At 44.3% G+C, this 13,762-nt stretch overlaps 1 protein-coding gene across 1 annotated transcript in view; it reads left to right on the top strand.

Moving 5' to 3' along the window:
• ST13 (ST13 Hsp70 interacting protein) overlaps nucleotides 1–10,155 on the top strand; it is a 29,805-nt gene extending 19,650 nt beyond the window's left edge. The window contains exons 8-12 of the mRNA XM_072656240.1: nucleotides 2,233–2,335; nucleotides 3,072–3,188; nucleotides 4,147–4,195; nucleotides 6,611–6,738; nucleotides 7,874–10,155. Of these exons, the coding sequence (XP_072512341.1) occupies nucleotides 2,233–2,335; nucleotides 3,072–3,188; nucleotides 4,147–4,195; nucleotides 6,611–6,738; nucleotides 7,874–8,002 (526 nt within the window). The 3' untranslated portion in view covers nucleotides 8,003–10,155. The remainder of the gene's footprint in view (nucleotides 1–2,232; nucleotides 2,336–3,071; nucleotides 3,189–4,146; nucleotides 4,196–6,610; nucleotides 6,739–7,873) is intronic.
• The last annotated feature ends 3,607 nt before the right edge of the window (nucleotides 10,156–13,762 follow it).

Genomic DNA, 13,762 nt, shown 5'->3' with positions numbered 1-13,762 from the left:
AAATCATGAGGAACCCCAGGGGAAAATGGAAGGGTCCTTTAAGCACTGAGTCCATGAGGAAGGCAGGGCAGCATGTGCAGAGCAGAGGGCAGAAGAGTGAGTGGTATTGCAAGTGTTGTATTGACTGAAACTCTCCAGGCATCAGATGGACACCAGGGTGCCTGGAGTCAGGGAGACAAGTTCAAATCCAGCCTCAGACACTTCCTTGATGGGTGATCCCAGGCAAGTCACCATCTGCTGCCTGCCCGTTTCCTCATCTGCAAATAGGGATAATTATACCCTTCCTTCTCAGGCTTGTTGTCAGGATTCAATGAGATACAATACTCATAAAGTATGGAGCCTGGCACATAGTAGGTGCTATATAAATTGTTGCTGTCAAACAGCTAGTACCATAGAGAAGGCAAAGGTCATTTTACTCTTTGGGGATTTGGGAGTGGAAGTCTTTATTAGGTGATCAGAGAAAGAATGAGTCATCAGGATGATGGTGGGTTAGGATTTCAGCAGGGTGAGATGGGGGAAAGAGAAGATTCAAAGCATAGTGAGGTTAGATTTCTTCCCTTAGCTAAGAGAATGTCATCTCTTTCAAGGTGAGCACTATGCAGTCTGTATCCCTAGTGGTATTGATCAAAAAGAAGGCACTCAGTGAAATGATGGGTTAGTTGAAGATTGAAGTGCTGTCAGAAAGCTTGATCCCGTTGTAATTTAGACCCTCTTTATTGATAAGCTAGAGGTTGTATTTTTTCCCCTCACGGTCAGTCTTAGACTCTTTTCTCTTCCTTTTTCTCCAGTTAAAATAGAAGAAACCAAATGAGCAGAACTGTGGGTGATCCAAAAATGGGTGTGGGGCAGGAATGGAGAATTTCCTGGAAAGGGCATCTGGAGCCAGAGTGTGGAATTCTTTGAGTGACCAGCAGAGGAGTTTGGATTTGGTCTCAGAGGCTCCATTGGGAAGCAGTGAAGCTTTGATAAAGGAGTGACAGGGTCCGACCTGAACTTTAGGCACATCAATTGGGTTACCTTGTAGAGAGGAAGGAGCAGAGTAGGAGTAGAGAAACCAGTGAGGGAGTCTGAAAAGTTGAGGGATATGGTGAGGAAGGTCTGGGTAGGGATGCTTGTGTGAATGGAGAGAAAGGGAAGGATGGAAAGGAAGAGTCATTGTGAAGGGAGAATCATCAGGGATGTGGGCAGCATTACCCTGTGCCCTAAAATTTGCTTCTACTCTCCCATATTTCATTTATGTCTGACTTTGCATGGCCTCTTTTGGGGTTTTCTTGGCAGAGACTCTGGAATTGTTTGCCATTTCCTTCTCCAGCTCATTTTGTAGATGAGGAAACTGAGGCAAGTGTGAATTGACTTGCCCAGGGTCACACAGCTAGTAGGTGTCTGAGGGTTGGATTTGAAATTGTGAAGATGAGTCTTCCTGACTCCAGGCCTGATCTGCACCACCTTTCTGCTAGTCTATAACTTTATTACAAAAATTCCAGTTATTGTGTTTATGTTGGTGCATATGGCTTCATAGTCACACCATTTTTATTGAGCTGTGCCTGAAATGAGTTCTTAATCATCTTGGGTGCCCTGTATGTCTTAACCCAGCCCACTCTGGGACTCAGAGTTTCTGTTTCTTAACAGCTGGAATGTTTCAGGTCTTAATGCTTAACCCATAACTAGATGAGATGCTCATTAGTGTTAATTAAGGGTCTAATAATGAAAAGCTTAGATGAAAGAGCTCATGATAAAGATCTGACCCTGAGACCAATTATATTAAAAAAAAAGATAAAAAATAACAATTTTCGTTATCAGTCCCTGAAATTTGCTCATGGGGAAGGAATATTCCCGAGTTATGTCAGGTAGTGCCCTGATCCCCACTCTCGTGGAGGACTTGCAACTGGGTTGAGCTTTTAGGACTCTTCCAATTAGGGAAGGCTTTTTTATATTTTTTATGAAAAACTGAAATAAGTAATATTTTTTGTTCAGTTTTTCCTTCAAACAGTAGCCATTCATACTTCAGAGACCGGAAATGACACCACTTACTTCTCAGTTGCAACAATGCTACTTTGAGAGCTAAAGCCCAAATCAAGTCAAGACCATCCAGTAGTATGACAAGCCATGCTTTTGATTCTACCTGGCTTATTTTGGTGCCAGAGGGTGCTATAGCCTGCTCTTAGGGGGATGGGGGAGAGATTGCAGAGAGAAAATGATTATTATTATTATCAATTATTAAATCCATTGTAGACTCCTTGGCCACTGGGAGGAGTCGGCCCATGATCTTGCCATGGCTTGCAAACTGGACTACGATGAGGATGCAAGTGCCATGCTGAAGGAAGTCCAGCCAAGGGTAAGTGAAGATGCGTGTGGCTGGGACATATTCTCATAACATCACTTTTGCTGGTCCAGGTAGTGCCCTGATCACTATGGAGAGATGGGGGTGAAGGAGGGAGATACCTACATGCAGCAAGATTAGAAAAAGCAGAAATAACCTAAGAGTTGAGTGATATGCAACCCAGCTGTGATCCCCAGCCCAGGGGCAGGTGGTGCACTCTGCCAAAAATGATCCCTGATAGCACGTTGGTATGTGCCTCAAAACCAGATTAGGTTCAGGATATTAGCTGTAGGAAGGCCGGGATGTGTGTGACTCCCAGATGGAAAATTCTTCCAGGTAAACTGAGGAAGGCTCTGCTGCTCTGGGCACTGAAAGATAGAGGTATCACTGTGACCACAAGAGGGTGCTCTTCCTCTTCTGAGTGTGAGTTGGCCTTGAGCTCCTGACTGCAGTTTTTCCCTGCTGTGTAATAGCATTCTCATAAATTACTACAGTTGGGCCTCTTTTCATCAGTCTTTCTTTATTATTGGCCTTGTTGTAATAAATAGGTTTCCAACAAATAAAATCATTATTTAATTGGCGATGCCAAATTTTTTAGGGTATTTGATCAGGACCAGTCTTAACATTTTTGGGGGGTGGCCCGGAAGGAGGATGAGGAATTAGAGTTTTTGGGCAGTGGTTGTCCAAATGTTTTTCCTCCTTATTCATACTTTAGACAAAATATATGTTTTCTTTCTGTTCACTCTTCCAGGCCCAGAAGATTGCCGAACATCGGCGAAAATATGAAAGAAAGCGTGAGGAGCGAGAGATCAAAGACAGGCTAGAAAGGGTGAAGAAGGCTCGGGAGGAACATGAGCGAGCCCAAAGGGTAAAGTCTTTGAGCGTGAGATCAAGGCCTTGTCATGGATGTCTGTACTCTATAGACATGCACAGGATTGTGTGGCTGGGACTTAGTGACCTGTGTGGGCATAGTTTATATCCACTCTTTAGTGAGAGCAAAGCCTGTTCTCATCTTGAAGCAGCTTGTTTGTACCTCATGAAGTGCCATTTCTGCCTACCACAATGAAATTCAGACTGGGTGCTACTGTTCTCTTTGGCCCAGCCTAGTATTTTTCTGCCCACTGTTCATCAGACAGCTCTGTTCTGGGTAGTAGTATAGGATTATAATTTAATTCAGCAGAAAACCTCAAAACTGACCAATTACAGTTGAAAATTTTCATCCCAGAAGGTGTTTTTCCCCTCATCTCCTCTTTCACTTTGATCATTAGGGTCACAACTGCAACATTAGTTCCTAAATGCTCCTCCCTTAATCCCTGTTTATCATTTAACAACAAACAGCCAATCCAGAGTGTGCAAGGAGGCCAGGGCCCACAGAGATCCTGACAACCGAACTTAAGAAACCTAGGTCTCTTAGAAGCACATTCAGATCGGTTTCCCCAAATATTTGTTGCCCAGGCCTATGTTTAAAATTCATTTGAACAGTCCCCAGCAGTGCCACTTGTTTATTGATGAGCTTCACTTTGGATTTGGTTTTGTTTTTTTTTTTCTGGTTTTACCGGTGTTTTAATACTGGCTATCTTTGATAGGTCATTCATTAATTTAGGAAGCATTTTAAAACCTGTGAGCAAGCAATAATTTAGCACCTGGTGTGTGCCAAGAACTGTCCTTGGTGCCTGGGTATACAGCCCTTAGGGAACTGATATTCTACTGGGAGAGCCAATGGCCCTGGAGTGCTCCTTGAGCTCTCTCACATGCTCCATTGAGTCAAGCAACAAATGACAAGATGATTCTTCTGGAATGATGGCCTCTTTTTTTCCTTTCCAAAGGAGGAAGAAGCCCGGAGGACCTCTGGACCCCAGTTTGGCTCTTTTCCAGGTACACCTGATAAAAATTTAAAATGTCAGTGTTTTGAATTATGGAAGGGGATTTTGTTTTTAGCCACTCATGGAAGAACATTAATCTACATTGTTTAATTCTTTCCAGAAGATGTCTGTGTCCTTTTCTGCTCTCCTGTTCTTTAATTCTGTAAAAATGTGATAGACTTTTTAAATTCCTAACTTTAACTTAACTGACTTTAACTCACATGACAGATGAGGAAATCAGTGCCCTGAGAGATGTAATGATGAAATCAGATCCCACAGCTCATGGCAGTGCTGAGAGCCTTGTGACTCCAAGAACTGAATTCCTATTACTGTGTCTGCAGGATCAATGAGTAAACAATATGAAAATGTCCCTGAAAAACCACTTTTATGAACTCCAAGAAACCTTCAGGTTACTGCAGTGGCATTTTCTTATGCCTGTATTACTGGAGAGTTCAGAATAAGCTTATAGGACCTAGAGAAGAAATCAAATGTGTGGCACTATATGTGCCAGCTATATAATCTTACATCCCAGGAAGACAAGATAGGGAAGGAGGAAACATGAGACCTAGTTTGAATGGAGAGAAATGATGCCCAGAAAGCTGAAATGATAGCCAAGATTCATTTTTCTGATGAGAGATAGACTTGAAGTGAATCAGGTATTTCTGCTGGGTCTTTAAATGAATTCACTGCTGGCTGAGACTGGGCCAAGGATTCTAAGAGGCAGAGACAAGGAGGGACGTGGTAGGGACAAGAAACCCAGGTAGACGTGAACTAAAAGAAGAGTGCTTTTAGTTCAGGAGAGGATGAAAACACTGAGTCCTCCACCCTTGGGGGCAGGGGCAGTTCAAGAGAGGTTATGGGTGTGGAGCTTTGTGATGCAGCTTCTGGACCTCCTGTCAAAGGCTCCAAAGCTGGAAAGGGCTTTGGATCATGCAACCTCTTTCCCTTCATGTACAGAGGAGGAAGGCAATAAGTCAGTGCTGATATGGAGGAAGTACAGTGCCCAACCAGGGTTTGACCTTGGGTCTCCTTTCTTCCAAATCCCTTGATGTTTCCCTAGTGCCAGGTTTCTTCCGTAACTTCAAAGAGAAAGCATTTGAAGCTCTGTGGATTGAGATCATGTGACATTTCCCTGGTTTTCTGCAGTTTGGATGAGTAGTGATGGAGTTAGCATTAATGGAATACTTAAAATGTGAGTCAGTAATCTTAACAGCAGTGGCAGTTGTGCCGTGTCCTGTGAACCGCCCTCCAGCTGGTCTGGGAAAGAGCGCAGAAGTGCAAGGTAGAGGCAGCAGACCAGGCTTTGTGGCTTCCCTGAGCCTCTGTTACCTACTGTAATAGGGACTGTAAAGCTACCAAAGATGTCTTGGAACTTCAGTTGTAATTTGCTGAATTATAAGATGGAAGATGAATGTTCTGTTGTAGAAACTTTTTATTATTATGGGACACTGTATTTGTGATGGTTATGACAAAATCACTTCCAAGGCAAAGGGGAGACAAACCAAAGTATCTTAGTACTCATGGATAATGTTAAGGTACAGGGAGCTGCTAAAAAATACAATAAGCACTCTCTCCATCTTGCAAACTTTTTCTCCAGTGACAGAAAAATGTCATTTGGACTGTATGATTGTAAAATTCTTAATACACAATACAAAGGAAGGATGGAGATCAAAGGCTGCTCCAAGTTTGAATCCATAGGTCAAGTTGAATTCAGTGGGTGAAGGCAATATTTAAAAATACTGTTTTAATTATTTTTTTAAATTATTTTTTTAAGAAAGAAACATCTAGCATAAAGTTAAATTGTTGCAGAGAAAGTCTGTGATAATGTCAAGAGACTTAGCATCCTTAAATCAAACTTCATTGGAAAGAGCATGTTTAAAGCATTTTACCTTTAGGCGGTATAGTCTTAAACACAAATATCTGTTGTAGAAACTTGAGCAGAGAAATATCTATCTAAAATCTGTTTTGATCAATAGAATTCCTTGGAAAGTCAAAGCCTCTTGTCCTTGTTCTGATTTTCTAGGCCAGCACGTTGAGCCTGAGGGGTCCTCCCTCCTGAGTATGACCTGAGCCACATTAAAATGTAATTGGGAAATGTTTAGCCAAATAAATAAAAATGCAATACAGCATAAGTAACATGTCATTTTAAAGCTGAATTTGTACGCAGCACATGGGGATCCTTGTGTATGGGTCAGTGGCCCCATTTCTGTTGGAGTTAGATGCCCCAGGCCTAGGCTGCACTCAGAGGCCTCAAAAGCCAGTGATGAAGAGTATGGGAGATACTGTGGGGAGGAATTGTCACTGAGTGGCAGTCTTGGGTGTGGTTGGTCAGTGAGTGTTCCATGAAGAGCAGGCCAATGTTCCAGCCCTTGGGAGTCATAGTGTGAAAGCATGGTCACCAATTTGTGATTTTTTTTTCATTTTCCAGGTTTTCCTGGAGGTATGCCTGGGAACTTTGGAGGCATGCCTGGCATGGGAGGGGCCATGCCTGGGATGGCAGGAATGCCCGGGCTCAATGAGATTCTTAGTGACCCAGAAGTGCTTGCAGCCATGCAGGTAAGACTTGTAAAAATACATCATCTGCTGATTTCTTTCCTTACTAGGTGTAGGTAGAAGCAATTTTATTTGCTTTTGTTACAAATTAAACTGTTCTAGGAATCACAGTTTTCCTGTGGAGTGGCTAAGTGATCATTCAGGGAACTCATGAAGCCCCCACTGTACACGGGGGAGAGAGACAGGTTTATAGTATAAGGCTTAATGAAAGAAAACAGCTGTTCTTTTCCTACACACTTCCTCCCAGCCCTCTACCCCTTTTTCCCACTTGACTATACCACCAAAGGGTAGCATGGCTTTCAGGGTTTGTAGACGCAGTATGTTACTAGTGCTGTCCTCCATTGCCTCCTTGTGATCAAAAAGGTAACTCTGGGTGTGCAGAGGGCAGGTTCTAGTCCAGGTGTCTTATCTTAAGTTCAGCCTGGTCTGTTGCCCATCAGTAAGTGGACTGTCACAAAGTCTTTGCCACATTGCCTCGTTCTAAGGTGTCTCCTGAGGTGTGGAGGGACTGGATCAGGGCAGGGAAGAATGATGACCTTGGTAAAATCAGAGGGATGTTGGCACAGTTCTCTCCTTGGGTACAGTCATGGAGGCTTGTTGTAAAACTCCTTCCTTTTTAAACTTAGCATGGCTTTGGAGCACTTGCTTTTTTCTTTGTGTTTCTTATGTATGCTACAGTTATTTAAGAAGCTTTACAAACAGTGGCTAATAGAACAAAGCAACAACTGCAGTGTGAATGTCTTGGCTCCCAGGGGGAAATGTTGAGATTTTCTGTTCTTGTCTTGTGTTATCACATTGCCCTGGTAGCATGGCATGATAGAGAGGAGGCAGGTCTCGATTCCAACCATAACCAAGATGGATAACAGGAGAGAAGGGAGGAGAGCCCTCAGCCCAGCCATTGGAATTAAAGATGAACTGGGCTCATTTTCTAGAGGATCGTTTGTTCTTTGTGACCTTTTAAGAGAAGCAGAGAATTTTGAGAACAACTGAACCCATGAGTCTGAGGGCACAGTGGCCAGCTGGCTCATGCGCGCAGCCTGACGGACTAGCGTCCAGATGAAGGGCAGCCGGATTTAGGCCAGGAGATGAGTTCACTGCAGAACAGTCTCTCTAATGGGTGTTACAACTTCGTTTGCAGGACCCAGAGGTGATGGTGGCGTTCCAGGATGTGGCACAGAACCCCGCGAACATGTCCAAATATCAGAGCAACCCAAAGGTTATGAATCTCATCAGCAAATTGTCAGCCAAATTTGGAGGTCAAGCATAAATGCCCTTTTAACAAATAAAGCCCTTACTGACGGAAAAACAACCCAGATCACTTAATGGACCTCGCAATAATACAAACCAAATGTACCTCTGACCTTCTGGTGAAGAAAACTGGGGTGCTTGGAAGATATCCCCCCTCCTCTGCCCCCAGTGCAACAGGAGCATGTTACAGTGATTGGTTGGCCCTTAGTCTCAGATAATGTTGTCCTGCTCTCAATCACAAACTTAAGAAACATAAGAGTATTTTCCAAAACTTGAAAATTATGTAAGGAGAAAGGAAAGATAGTGCATAAAATTGTTTTCTTTATTAAATCATTTTGGCTTTCCCTTGGACTTGATTAGATTACAGGGTGAGGATGAAGAGACTTATGTTAAAAGATTTCTTATCTAGTTATGGTGGAAAATTGGACTAATCAGAGAGAGGTAAACATTCCTCATATAACTATGTAAAATTTGAAGTGGCCTCATGCTTATTGGAGATTTTTGATTTTTTTTTTTTTAAATTCTGATGTGCTTTATAAAAAAAAAATGCTTCTTTTGATGACAAAACCAAATATGGGACCACCGATGATGTAATAAGTACTTGGGCAGAGACTGGAGCTTCCTGCAGTGAGGACTGGGGAATATTTCCCAGGTGTTTTCTCCCATGGCATTGTGGGGAGGAATTAACCAGTCAGCCCCTGCATTGCCGTGAGGGCATGCTTCTGTGAGACTGGCTCACCACCTTGTAACCTTGACTCCTCTGTTGTCCGTATGTCACTGTAAACGTTTGTGATTCTGTGTAGGGAAGGGAAGGAAGGCGGTCCTCTTCTTCCTCCTTGGATGTGAATTAATGTCTTTCCTCCACAACAAGACCCCTGGCCCTCTCCGGGCTCTGTGTTTTCATTTGTTTTCCACAGTCTATTTTCCCCCCATTTTATTAGGCTAAAAGAGTCCTTACACAGTCAATATTTATGAAGGCCGCCATTTGAAGTATACTTAATTGTGCAGACATGGACGAACGCTTGGCTCAATGTGAAATGCAACACTTACTGTGTCTCTACGTAAAGGCTAATTCTCCTAACTTCTCATTTGGCCAAGAAATCTCATTTTTATTCATGGGGACCCTGAAGACCCCAAGCATTACTTCTTTTTCTATACTGAAACATGAGGAAAGAAGTTCAGGTTTTCTTTCTTTGATTTGGGAAATATCCCTTGAAAATGACATTTGCATTAATCTTTCCATTTTGGGGAAGGAGGGCATGAGGATTGGATTAGTGTATTCGTAAACATGTAGGTGAACCTGGCTATATGATCCAGTAGTAAAATATGTGACTCACATATAGATTAGAGTTGTGATTCTTTTTGCATCGTAGGGTTGTTTATTTTATGACAGCTTTCATCACTGCTTTCTAGTAGGGAGCTGTTCCTTTCAGTAGGTGCTAGCTATCATTACAGCAGCACTTTCCTTTCCTCAGTTTGAAGTAACAGTAAACTGGGTGCCTTCCAGAAAACAGCTCTGACTGCCTGCGTGGGCAGGGCCTCCCATCTAAAGATAGGCTGTGTGATACTCATGCACTGCCTGTGTTTTCTCTTAAGGACAGGAGTAGTTGGGGCAGTAGAGTGAACATGGAACGTCCATGAAATAAGGCAGTTGTAAAATGATGACAGTTTATCCTCATGTAAGTGGGTAGGACAGAGCCTGTGGTGTTGAGGGCAGCAAAGCTGGTACAGTGATGGATACCCTTGCTTGGCAGATGCCTGGGCTTTTCCTATCATTGTGCCCTCTCCCTTCTTAGAGACCCCAGCATGACATCACACATCCTCCCAGAGTCCTTGGGAATTTTTCACTTGGTTTACTAAATCTTACCTCCTACATTGAAGCAGTGCAAGAAGCTTGTCACAGTTGGGTTTGGGTAAGCTCTCTTGATCTTAGGAAAACAGCCTGTGTTGAGAGTGTATTGGGTCTGATTGGTTTGCAGATACCAAGTTTATTCTCCATTTGTCCAGGAATGCAACATAATAGCCAAGCTTGTCATTTTTTTCTTGTACTAACAACCCTACAAGAAAGAAAAATGTGAAAGGAGAGTTTGTTTTTTTGTTTTTGCTTAAAAATAGAAGTTATCGGATATTTCTAGTCGCCTTCACAAATAAAGTGTGGTTTTCAAACTGGAAGTTTTGTATTGTCTCAATTGACCAGCCAGACTGACGTAAAAGGCATCTTTTTACCCAGTTCAGGGGAACCAGTTATGGTGAGGGGCCGTGTCTCTGGGAAGATAAAGAAGAAAACCCCACCAAGATAGAGATGGGCAACCTCAAAAGTTAGGCCATGAATCTTGCATTGAGCCTTGCTCAAGTTTGGGGCAGCTTTAATATGGGAAACATTCTTTCACCACATGAAGTATAAGTTTAATTTTAGTATTAGGATTTTCAAACAAGTGCTTGAGGCCAAGAAAGGGATGAAAGGTGTAAAAGCAATATGATTGGGGTCTTGTCTCAAATGTCCATTCTTCAGACAAGTTGCCTGCTGTGTGAATTGGACCAGTCAGGGACTAGAGGAAATGAAAGGATGAACACACAGGTCCTGAATGCCCTATGGAGGGGGTCCAGTGAATGCTGAGATGATTAGCTAGTATAGAGGGAGACAGTGCCAAAAGAAGGAAAGATCTGTTCCAGAGGGGGAAAATGGTACAGACGTAGCCAAGTTTGACATTACCTGTGTCTCCAAAGTTGCTTATAGATTCCAAGAATTTAGTAACCAAGTTACTGACTGAGCAAATAATAAATTAGACAAAGTAGGAAACAGTTTATACGTTATTGGTGTAGCATGGACTATGTAAAAGGCATTTCTGTATTTAAAAGATAACATTGATAGAAAAAGCTACGTAATGAGATGTTGGCCAAATGTGTACAAAATGTATTTTTAAATTTTAAAATCGCCCCCCTTCCTGAGGGAAAAAAATGTACCAATAGATTTCCAATAATACAAATTAGGCAGTTATGTTATCCAATTAACTGCAATTTGGGTCAAATTACTTTGTATCATGTTGGCCGTAAACTGTGTCCTAGAGTGAACAGCTCTTCCCCAAATATAGTTTTCAAAATTTACTTAAAAGTATAAAAGGTATATACTGCACCTCTCTCTTTTGTAAAGAGGGTGAATGATATGGGTCTGGGAAAACTCTTGGAGATGAGTTTAATTTCAAATTAAATATTGTATATAATTAAGCACATGCAATTTATGATCACTTATATTTAAATTTTTATCTCCTGGTGCCCAAAGGGTTCATTGTTTTAAATTTTAAATTTTAAAAATTGCCCCCACTAAAGAAATCTGTAGGGGAAGAGAAGGACAAATTGCCCCAAGAAGGAGCAGCTAGGGAGCTTATCAATAAGTAAGGTAAGTGATGATCTATGTAGTCATTAATGTGGTGAGCATTTTACCCTACCAGGAGTCGGTGAGGTGACCCGGGAGAAGTTGGAGCCTAGAGAGGCGCCAGAACAGCCCAGTCTGCCAGGGCCAATGGATACATTGGAAGGAGCACCCAGTGAAGATAGCTTAGAGATGCTGGATGTTGCGACTGAGGACGAGCTTTGGATCACGGCACAGAAACCTGTCTCTGGTGCTTTTGTCCCTAAGAACAAGGGCACTTGCCCCAGTCATTACAAACCTGGAGAGGTGAAGCGATGGGGACGCAAGAAAGTGAGAATTGAGGAGTTGGCGGGTCTGAGCAGCGAAGAAGAAGTCAATGAAAGGCTGCCCTCTCTGGAGGGTTGGGTCAGCGATGAGGAGATGTGAGGCCAAGAAATAAACAGTCAAAGAGGGCTGACTCCTGTGCCATTTTTCCTAAGGTCTTTTACTTGCCTGGGCCCATCCTACTTTGGCCTTCCCTTAAACTCCAGGGGAGGCAGGTGCCAGGGGGCAAGCAGAGGTGGGTGACTGACCTCTCCGACCAGAATGGCAGGGAGCTCCATGATTGAGGGTGCATCCCCTTCCCAGAACTATCCATTAGGATAAAGAAAGAAAACTAATGCACCGTAACCAAAATCACAAAATCTGATGTGATAGGCCCTGCCCTTCACTTCGCCAAGGGCTAGGGGCCTGCCTTCTGTGTCTGCTGTGTTCTGTTCTTTCCATTTATTTCCATTTCGTTGTAGTGCGTGTTGTTTTCTTTAATGGGGGCAGTTTTTAAAATTTTCCATAAGTAAAGGGAAAAGCGGTGAACCCTTTGGGCACGAGATGATAAAAATTTAAATACATCAAGTGACCACAAATCACATGTACTTGATAGCCATATATATATATATATTCATCCTTTTTCTAAAAGAGAGAGGAGCAGTATATACTTTTGAATGTTCTATCAGATTATAACATGATATTCATGCACCACGATACGTTGATTTCTTTCCCAGTGGGTCAGCATCTACTTTGTATTCCAGTTCTTTGCTTCCACCAAAGTGTAGAAGTGTAGCTTACAAATATTTGCACATACCTGGGATCTTACTTTTTGTCAAAGACCTTGCTGTGGAATCTGGGTCGAAGGGTTTAAACCTGCTAGTTTCGATAAGTGCATACTGTAGGAAATGGGACTAGATATTCAGTCATGGGAGACAAGTACTAATCAGAGACAGAGTTAAACCCCAAGGTAAGTTGGGCTGAGCGCTGGCAGCAGGCCAGGAAAAGTTGGAGAAGGTGGGGGAAGAACTCAGTTTGAGACATCTCTAGATGTGCAGTTGGAAATGTCCAATAGGCAGTTAGCCATGAAGAGGTTGGTTGGGAAAGGATGAGCCACTTGGGGAAGGAAAGTCTGCAGATGAAAGAGAAAATCCAGTGTTTTGGGAGGAGGCAGCGCTAGCACAAGAATCGATCATGGAGGCCAAGGAGAATGAACAGTGGGTCTGCCCACGGGTTCGCTGCGGCAGCTTCGGTGGGTGGACAGGTGGGGGGCCGGAAGGTTGCAGGCGGCCGAAGAGAGGAAGTGCGTGGAGAATGGCATCTGGAAGCCGCCAGGGGGGCTGAGTGTGGGAAGGGTTAAGGTGGGTGGTGGAGGGGAGCCTCGGAACTTCTGGGGGTGCTGGAGAGCTCGAACCAAGGAGATGCCCCGCGATGGGCGAACGTCCGAGCGAGGTGCGGGGTGAGTGCTGCCGGAGACCTTGAGGAACCGCGGGAAAACCAGGCCCCTTACCGTGCCGGGAGGGGGCAGGGCGGCGGTGCAGAGAGGGCCAGCCTGGGGTCGGGAAGACCTCTATCAGCCGTGTGAGCCTCAGCCAGCCACCGGACCCTGCGTGCCTAATGAGGAGCTGCAGAAGGAAATGGCAGGCCCCTCCGGTGTGCCCGCCAGGAAAACCCGAACGGGGGACCGAGCAGCCCCAGCGGGTACCCGCGAAGAGGCCGGGTACCTCGCACGTCGGTCCGGCAGTCCTGCGCGATCCCGGAGGGCTTGCCGACCCGGGAGCGCCACTGGGGCGCGATCGAGACGGCACCCGGACTTTAGGGACACCCGGGGCAGCAGGGGCGGATTGAGGCCACGGCACTGATTGGCGTATTTGGGGGAAATCGTCCCTCGCTGTTACCGAGGGAATCTGGGAGCTGCGATGGAAAATAATTCAAGAATGAAAGAAGTCTGTGCACAAAGCGAGAATCGCCTAATGCGCCTGCTCCAGGTCCCGGGCGCCCATTGGCGGGCCCGCGCCGCCGACCTCCGATTGGCTACCCCTAGGACACGCCCCCGAGAGTCCCGCCTCCTCTCTCCTAGGCGGGAGGGCTCAGGGCGACCCGGAA

Source organism: Notamacropus eugenii, chromosome 3 (assembly GCF_028372415.1).
Source record: "Notamacropus eugenii isolate mMacEug1 chromosome 3, mMacEug1.pri_v2, whole genome shotgun sequence".
NCBI classification, from domain to species: Eukaryota; Metazoa; Chordata; class Mammalia; order Diprotodontia; family Macropodidae; genus Notamacropus; species Notamacropus eugenii.
Note: the sequence above shows the minus strand (reverse complement) of the source record. Positions and strands in the feature narration are given on the sequence as shown.